At 43.1% G+C, this 9336-nt stretch overlaps 1 protein-coding gene across 1 annotated transcript; it reads right to left on the bottom strand.

The window, feature by feature from the left end:
* Positions 1-75: 75 nt before the first annotated feature.
* Positions 76-7510, bottom strand: LOC124404378 (transmembrane channel-like protein). Its single transcript, XM_046878466.1, has 17 exons — positions 7301-7510; positions 4955-5150; positions 4688-4868; positions 4322-4559; positions 4050-4238; positions 3748-3980; positions 3488-3679; positions 3136-3384; positions 2925-2994; positions 2052-2832; positions 1846-1961; positions 1310-1605; positions 1052-1231; positions 855-975; positions 626-782; positions 365-548; positions 76-305 (listed from the first exon to the last, which is right to left on the bottom strand). The coding sequence occupies exons 1-17, from the start codon at positions 7508-7510 to the stop codon at positions 86-88; spliced, it is 3813 nt and encodes a 1270-aa protein (XP_046734422.1). The 3' UTR covers positions 76-85.
* Between the last annotated feature and the right edge of the window lie 1826 nt (positions 7511-9336).

Raw genomic sequence — 9336 nt, forward strand, 5'->3', positions numbered from 1 at the left:
AACTCATTTCAAATATTCAAACGTTCCGAGAGGAAGGAACTTGTGAAAAGTTGTTAGTCGAATTAATTGTACCTTGAAAAATTCCTCATTCTACTTCAGGCTTCGCTTCAGAAGACGAAGTTTTCAAAGGCCTTACTCGGCTTTGAGAGTCTGCAGAAGTGACGGAAGTTTTTCCGGGACTTGAGTGATGTTCAATTTCTGTCATGCTTCCGGTTCCGCTGATACGAATTTTCGGTATTACCCCATAATCGCTACCCTGTGACCCCAGAGAATCTCCTTCCCTTGCTGAACCACTCGAACAACTCCTGTATGAGATATTCGTATGAGATATTAGTCAAAGAAAATAATTGCTAACAAAATTTACCGGTTTTTAATCTGTTTCATGCGTTTCTTGTTCTTCGAATCGACTTCGACGACTACTTCCGGCATCACCATGGCAGGATCATGCGGCAATGAGTCTTGTTCAACGTCAGTCGCTTCACCAGCTTCGGAGGCTGCGGACTGTTTCCTTAATTCTTTACGTTGTAGGGTGACATTTGCAGCAGTTCCTGAATGGGAAAATCCAATAAGCTCTTGAAAGTGTACTGAGATAGGATTAATCAAGTGTCTTTGACAGACAACAAACCCTCTTCAATCACGACGACCCCTGCCGTCTTGTTTGTTGGTAGGATCGGAAGAATTTTTTTCCACCTAACAAACGGCGCATCCTGAATGTCTTGTCTCTTCTCCACAAATTGAAACATTTTTCGTCTTTCCTCGGTGCGTTCTTGACGTAACTGAATCTGTGAACAACAGGATAACGCGGTCATACGCACTGTGTACATTGTTTAGTTTGTAACATGTTCTTTGGATACCTTCAAATCGTTGTTCGCCTCTCGTAAAGATCCTGTCAAAGAGACCATGTAGTATATGATTAGCGCCATAAGCACTATCAACGGAATGATAATTCCCGGCGATGCTATGTAGTCCAGGATTCTATAACAACGTGATGAGACCCCATGATGTCAACATCGCACATTGTATGCATATTTATCGATTGCTATATACTTACTTGTCAAAATAGGCGGGTAATGTCGCCTTGAGGCTCTTTGTGATCAAACTGTACATTATCGGCTGGTCAGAGAATGGTCCGCAGTGCCAGGATGGTTCAACCCTAACCACTGCATAGCCTACTGGTAAGACGCAGAGGAAAAGCATCGTCAGGAGTAGAGCGAGATAAAAGTTGTTGGATCTGAAAGAGATTCAACGATCGCATCGATCAAAAATGCCGATTTGCTACGGTTGCCAAGTGGATCGTCGAGAGATTTACCTCGAAGCTCTGAAGACGATTTCGTGAGGCACGTTGCAGGTCAGAACCGCCCAAGACCGGAGGTACATCAAGATTCCGATCTTGATTACATTCAGGGTCGGTAAACCTGGGCTAAAGAACATCCCCATCCACACCATTCCCTGGTTGTTAACAAGGTGTAAAATGTTCTCGGCTATTTTGAAGTCGCCATATTGTGGGAACTGCTTTTCGAGGTCCCAGCACCACATGTTGTTCATATGCCGTACAAAAACTGCTCGAAAAAAGTCCATACCCAGGGTGGATAGTATTGTGAGTACCTGTAAATGATCGAGGAGTATATAGCTGTGAATAATCGATAATTAATCAACCGAGTGCTTCTCACCCTGGCCTTCTCGGCTCGCACGCGTTTCTTTCAATTAACGAATTCAGCCCCCATCGGTAATATTCGGAGGGGTAAAATACTGGATAACAACCTGGGCTCAGCTCAGTTTAACGACTAGCTGATAACCTCGGGTCAGATTTCTCGCGTGATGAGGGAATTCATTGATTACACCTACCAAATCCATGACCGTTAGTTTAGTCAGTTCCTGACCGAACATCGTTTCCCAACATAAACGGCGCAGTTTTTTGCGCGTCTCGATATCCAGTGTTTTTGTATCTGGTACAGGTGAAGCTGGAAATAAAGAATGAAGGATTTTTCTGCTAGTACTTAAAATTGAAGAGAATTTACACATTGAACTTTTTTATCTCGATTCTCCTTCACCTATTTCTCTCTCTTTTTTCTCTGGCTCGCAGCACTGATACCAGCAATTTTTGGGTTCCTTCCGCGTCGGTTCACCGGTCCCCAAATGAGCTTCAGTCACCTCGTTTACAGTAGATTCCCTGTCAGTTATATCACTTGTTGTAGAGTCATGGGAAGTTTCGGTGGAAGGTAAACTGCTGTTAGTACTCGACGTTGTGGTTTCAGTATAGTTGACGAAGACGTCGGTGGAATTCTGGTGTACCGTAGAGCTTGAATAAGTAGCTGACGTTAAGTATGTTGTCGATGAATTGGTTAAATTTAAGATTTCTTCATCGGATCCGTCAGTCGTTGAAGTTGAAGTTAAAGTGTAAACTTCGGTATCGTTTAGCCTAACCGTAACTGCAGGTTCTTTTTCCGTTGGGTTGGGGCCAGTTTCTGTATCGTCTTCTTCAAAGTCCGTGTCGTTGGTTTGGTAGTCGGAGTAGTCGTAGAAAAACGTCGTCGTTGGGGTACTCGATGTCGTTATCGATTCCAGGACTGTCAGACTGATGTTATCTGTTAACGGACCGACGTTATTCGTCAAGGCTTGGGCAACCGCGGGGTTTCCATCGGTAGTAATTAAGCCAGTGGTCGTGTTTTGAGAAGTCATAGTTGTCAAGATGCCAAGACCTAAAGAAGCAGCCGTAGTCACAGGTATCGTGAAGTTGGGGCAGAATACTTGACAGAATCGTTGACTTGTACAGTTCCATGGAACCGTCAAGGTTTCCGTTACGTTGTGTCTTAAGCCTGTGAGCTGTTTGGTCTGAAATATAAAGCGGAAATCGTTAATCCACTCGCAGATATCGCGTGCCTAAACTGAAAAGGGCTTTTCATCAAACCGAATGGACTACCCACCATGCTGTTTATCTTTCCGAAGAGGGCGAATATTAGAGAATATAAATTAAGCAGATTCAGCACCATTATCCTGTTGACGAAGCGCTGATATTAGATAAATCGATTTAGTCAAAGACGACGGAATATTTCCTTAGTAACAACATTATACACTCTATAGAGTAAGTATTCACGAGAAATGATTAAAGTATGGATCAAGAACATCGAGTCTCACCGTGCAAGTTGGAAACGCAACTGTTTTCGGGGATGGTAGTTCTCGAAGATGCCAAGTATTTCGAAGAACATTGGAAATACGAATGATATTAGTGCTATTACAACCGTGATTTCATTCTGTCTCCACCAACTTGATTCCGCCTCTGGTTGCTCAGAACGCGATACAACTAGAACCACTGCCCAAGCAGACAAAGCGAGTAAGAACGCCACGGACAGATTGACGAGAGTTCTTATGATCACGGTTTTCCAACTAGAAAAGAAGGTAAGACAAGAGAATAAGATGTGCGAAAACCTAAAGTTAGAAGTGATAAATTATCCATTCAACATCAATCGCTTGTACAGAAAACACTGACTTCCTTGCAACCTTCTGCTTCTCGGCCTCCTCCAGGAGCGCCTCTTTAAAGCCAAGGACTATGCTAGCGATTCGGTTATGCGCGGTCTCCGGATTTCCAATCATGAAGTCCCATCCGGTGAAAAGTTTCCAGGTGAAACCGCACTCGTCTTCCTTCTCGGAGAGCTTGCTCATTCGTGAATTTTCCGCCATCCTGTACGAATACAACGATCATTGAGAATCGAAGACCAATAAAATTGCGAGAGAGTGGTTCATCCGTACTTTCGAAGTATCGCGACGAAGCTGTAAATGTAGACAACCAGATTGACCAAGAAGTAGGCCAGAGGAATATTATAACCACTTCCGGAGTCCCGGTTTGTGTACCAGCCGTAAAAGAAGGCAGAATACTTCAACACGCCTTCGAATTCCCAGAGAGTAAGCAAGTGTTTGGACTTCTCAATTTCGTCAGGGGGCATTTTCCTTTCGCCATCGTGTTCCTTTTCGACAGTCACCATCTGGAATAAATTACGTAAACAAGAAATAAATCACTGAACGAATGAACGCCAGCGATGCCAATAAAGCACCTGTGGCACAGCTACAAACGCTGCTAATGTTCCCGCGATGACCAGATTGATCCAGAAGAGCCAACGAAGAAATATAAAGTACGAAGCAACGGCTGATCCAAAGTGCGATTCTATTTCTTTGATGCGCAATTCCCACGGTATCAGCCATGTCTGAAGGTTCACGAATTCTCGACGAAAATATTGCCAGTACTAAAAAATTTTTATTGTAATGCACTCGCTGTTTAACTTCGTGATTCTTTTACCCTGGACTTTTAGGAATCTGAGAAATGAACCTTGTTGAACAGGATAGAAGCCCGGGCAATTACGTCACGAGTACTTCGGTTCTGCGCTAGCCTTTCCTGAAGAACGCCTTCGTGGCGCCTCACGTAGGACTTGGCCTGCTGCACCAGCTTTATTTTGCGTCTAAGTGGCCAAGGCTGCTGCTTAACCCCGCTCAGGACCTCCTTGTGCAGTTTGAGATTCTCGAATATCTGTTCCTGCGTACCTCCTTCATCGACGGAGATGGCCGTTCTGAGATTTAAAGACACTTTCCTCAACCCTCAAGTGTGAAATTTGCAAAAATATTACCTGATTGTCACAAATCTTAAATGTCTAATAAAAGAATCGTCGACGAATGAATCGAAGGGAATTAATCTTACTCTCCGGAGCTAGTCGTGAACGCAGAAGATCGACGCCTCACTCCACCCTCGGTTTCCGCGTTGAACGGCGACGAAGATCGTCTCTTTCGTCTACTGGGACGTCTTAGGGATGCTCGACGTTGTATAATGGCACTGGCTGATGCCGAGTAGTCGTCTTCTTCGCCGATTTCCTCCGCGCAGTCTGCAATGGCTTGAAGTAAATTTATAAAACTGTTACAAAAGCAATACAACAACAGGTCTGATAAATTTTCTGCACCAATAACTGACCTGCAACTGCGGGTACGCGGCGCATTTCAACTTCCCTGTTGTTCGCCAGAGCAGGTAAAGGTTCGATAATGAATTGCAATTGAGACTTCTGGTCCCTAAAAACTACTTCCTGGGAACCAGGGTTGCTCGGTTCGTCGGCGATGGCGAATGTTACGGAAAGCCGGTCTACGGACGGTTGCGGAGAGGATGGAACCACCTGGCACAAAGCGAAACGTGATAAACTAGCAGTGATAAGTTCACGATATCAATGATCACCAACGTGGCAAGTGATGACAATCGGCGGAACACATTCTCTTATTGCTGTTTACCGGTTTTATCGGACTTCGTATAGCGGAAGATCGTGTGCAACTATCTCATTCGCGCAAACTGTGATAACGGAACGATTCCAGAAGGCGTGAAAGAATTTGCGAAAGGTTTGAAAAATTCTTGGAACCAGCGACCTAAGTCGCCATTGAAGTTGTATCGATACCGACTGACTGCCACTTGTTCCATCGTGGTGTAAAGCAGCCCTCTGGCCCGACTTCCCCTTCGCCCTCCTCTTCCTACCCAACACATTTACGCCTCTACACTCGGGCTGTAAGTTAAGACTAATATCTGCTATCGCCGATGCAGAGGATCCCAACTTGAACCATCCCCAGCCTTTTTTCGTTCTCAAAATCCGGAGTTCCCAGACGATGACGTTAGTCGCCGTTCTCCTTGGTAATAACCTGTCAATTAGCACCTACGTTCGAAGGAAACGATGTAAAAGATCTCCGAGGGCGCAAACAATGCTGCAGGTTTCTTAACGAAGCAAAAAGATTAACGCGGTTAATTTAAAACCGTAACGAAGACTAATCGAAGTTTAGTCCATCATACAACTTCATCTCAGCTCAAAGTACAACTTTTTAGAGTTTCGAATCCCATTCTCTGATTGAAAAGAAACGTCTAACTTTTTTCTCCATCACCTAATCAGACGCGACTTGTCTATACTTTTTCCTTTCTGTTCATGGTTTTGTTTCACTTTTTTCGTCTCACCGGTCCTTAACGAGTCTGCTATAAGCGGCCTCGGACCAGCGTTAATTGACCGAAGACCGCGAGTCTTATTTCCTCTATGGGATGAGGATGCGACCGAGATTCACTTCGAGTGGTTCGCCCGATGTGAGAGCCGCTGTTTGTCGGTGTCAACAAACGGGTGGCGGGGGTTCGGAGGGTGAAAACTGGGGGATGAAAACACTCGAAGTTCGCGTGCGAAGTGCCGCGCCTTAACGTCCCCTCTTTCGGCCCGACCTGCCATCATCCAGCTCTTCCCCTCGAGCAGACAGACAGTCAGGTCGGTAGGGTGGTTCCAGCGATGGTCTGGCATGCATAAGGCCCTCCGGAGTCACGCGAACCACCCTTACTTTCAGCTAATCACTCTTATACACTCCTTTTCGCCCTCCCCCCAACCCCCAACCCCTGCGAACCCGCGAGGGCTACAATTCGACACACAATCAGAGCTTTACTTGGAATATTCCCCACGCGGCCCTGGGAATTATCCTTTGACGGTTCGCTGGGTGGTACTTTGGCCGCGCCTGTGCCCAGAATGATGAGTAATCGAATCTCCGTGTCCATGTATAGGTATATATACATGCAAACCTAATATGATGAGCTTAATTAATGGATGTATGAAAGAGACATTCTTTCCCTTATCCCGCAACAGCTGCCCATTAATATATACACACACTTCAGTTCTATATTATTTAACGAGCTTTTTCTCCCATCATTATCACAAATTATACCAGGAATAACGTTAACTCATTTCGATGAGTTATTTCAACCTGAATTTCCTTACTCATTCCTTATGTATATGTATATATAGACATATATATATATATATATAGCACACAGTAAAATCTTTTCTAATTTTTTTTTTTTATCAAAGAGACCAGCATGAATTATGACTGACTAATAGAAAGAACGTAGGTTCAGGCATGCGGTTATTATTCATTGTCAGAGTTATTAATGAGAAAGCAAGATTTCTGTTGATTTTAGCAAATAACGTTGTTGAAATATTCTCTCTTCCTACGATAGAATCAAGATAGAATTAAAGAATCAAATCTGAACCTAGCAAAAACCGGACAGTATTACCAGCAAAATAGTTACATTTGCCTCTCATTTCTTTCCAATTCAAAATCAAAGAAATTGAAACGAATTTGTTAACATCTGCGAAGCTTCATTCGCGTCTGGTTATTTACTTTTGTTATTAATCTACAAAAAAAAAAGGAAAAATCGTAAAATTTAAATTTCCAATTAGTAAAAATCGAGCAACACCCGCGTGATCCGTGGAAAAAAAAAATACACAACAAAGAGAATGAACGGACTACCAACCTGTGGCGCAAGAAGGGGAGCGGCGATGTTGTATCGTGGAGAACGCAATGTGCTGTCGAGTCGAAGGATTCCCGGAGGTTCCTTACTACGCCTTCCGCGACTCCTCGCACGATCGGTACTGAAAGATCCATTCCGCGGGGAAGGATCTCCGGAAGAATTGTCCCTGGAATCCTTATCGTTGATAATTTTTTTCTCCGATTGTTCCTGCATCGTATAAGAATTTCCTGCGGAGAAACGCTGACGTCGACAAATTCTTGATCTATCCTTCAAACGTATTTAACACGATCCTTCCGGATAATTATTTGTACAATATATCAAGGGCAGGATTTTTCACGCTATCGCGGTGAAGTTCAGGGGGGGGCGAGGGGGGGGGGGGGGGGGTGTGAGAAAAAAAGGATAAAACGATACTCAATTTTCACCATGAAATTAATCGCTGCTCGGCAACAATATACGGATAATAATCTTCACGATGGGAAGCAAGTTCGGTTAACGTTCGGTAGCTCAATGTCCGACTGTCGACTGTTGCCGTTATCCTCGTTGATGGACATTTTCTCCCTCTTCCGCCGCCTGTACACGATCTATTAACGCGTTAATAATCAGGATTAATAGCCTGCGGGGTGCCTTCGCCACCTCGCTGAGCTTTTCGCGGGTGATAAACACACGCGTATGCGTCGGATGGCTGTGTATGTACACCTCGATCCTCCAGCCTTGTATGCAGCATTCTCTCTTAGGGGGTGAACATTATCGCCTCATGTGTTACATGCGGGGGCGAGACACGCGAAACCAGCTGCCACGCCTAGGCCTGCAGGCCTCATGTCATATCCGGCCCGTTCATTGCTTTGTGCCTCTGAAAAGCCACCCTAATGTGTTCGCAAATATGTCAGTTATGAATCAAACGCTCCGCATACGTGGATAATAAAATGGTTGTAATCAAACGATCGGTTTACTGGTCTCTAGACGGACTAATGGCAAAGTAAAAATCAAAATATTCGAGGGTGTGGGTGACGAAGTATATAATGAATCGACGACGATCGCTGACAAGGATTAATTTTCAATCATCAGGATACGTATTTTAAGCTGAAGTTTCTTTTCTTCTCTTTATTTATTATATTGATATTCAAAATATTATACATGTACATTTATTATATTATGTATTTTAGATTCCATATTGTGTGTCGGTGTGTTTGTGTGTTTTATTATACTATAATAATGATAAGCCTAATTGTAAGTAATACTACGCTTCTGTTTTGTTTCCTTTTCCTTTTTTTTTACAATAACGATAATCATTATTCCGCACGTGCGTCGTGTCTATTTGTAGATTATACTTTATACATCGGTATATTGTCAAATCAACAATATTTCATGGTTTAATCCAGATTTTTTTTCCTCTCATCAGATAAAAAATGCGATTACTGAATTCGATCCTGCTTTAATATTATTCTCCCTTTGTTTCTTACTAACTTTTATACAGTATTTACGACTAACTATCGCACCCATCATCGTCATAGTAATTGTCAGGCCGATATACTATAGGTCTTTGTGTACCTTAGATGTTTATTTAAAATTTGATCTATTGAACTCTGAAATTAGCAGAGAATTTAAAAAAAACTTTTCCCTAAAAATACCTGAAACGTATCCTGTAATACGTAAGTAAGTATAAAAGCTCTGCGGCTGGCAACGCATAAACTACCCATCAGGGAATTCTTCCTACCGTGGTGGAAAATCCTCGGGGAGTTGTAACGGTGATTTATTAATTTCGTAACGGTTAGATCTAGACGATAAATCGTCCGCGCACTCCTGGTCCCGAGGGATAGTTTACCGATTTACGCACGTCCATCGTACGGATGAGGTGGTTTTTCAATTTCTGATATGTGATTCGGCGGCTCAATTTATTGTATTTGATCTATGATCCGCGCGGGATATAAGAATATTTATTTTATAGAGTGCATATTGCGTGCAGGTTATATATATATAATTGTATATAAAGTTTATTTGATTAATTGAAACGAAAAATATGTGTCTTTCGATTTATACTA

Source organism: Diprion similis, chromosome 3 (genome assembly GCF_021155765.1).
Source record: "Diprion similis isolate iyDipSimi1 chromosome 3, iyDipSimi1.1, whole genome shotgun sequence".
NCBI classification, from domain to species: Eukaryota; Metazoa; Arthropoda; class Insecta; order Hymenoptera; family Diprionidae; genus Diprion; species Diprion similis.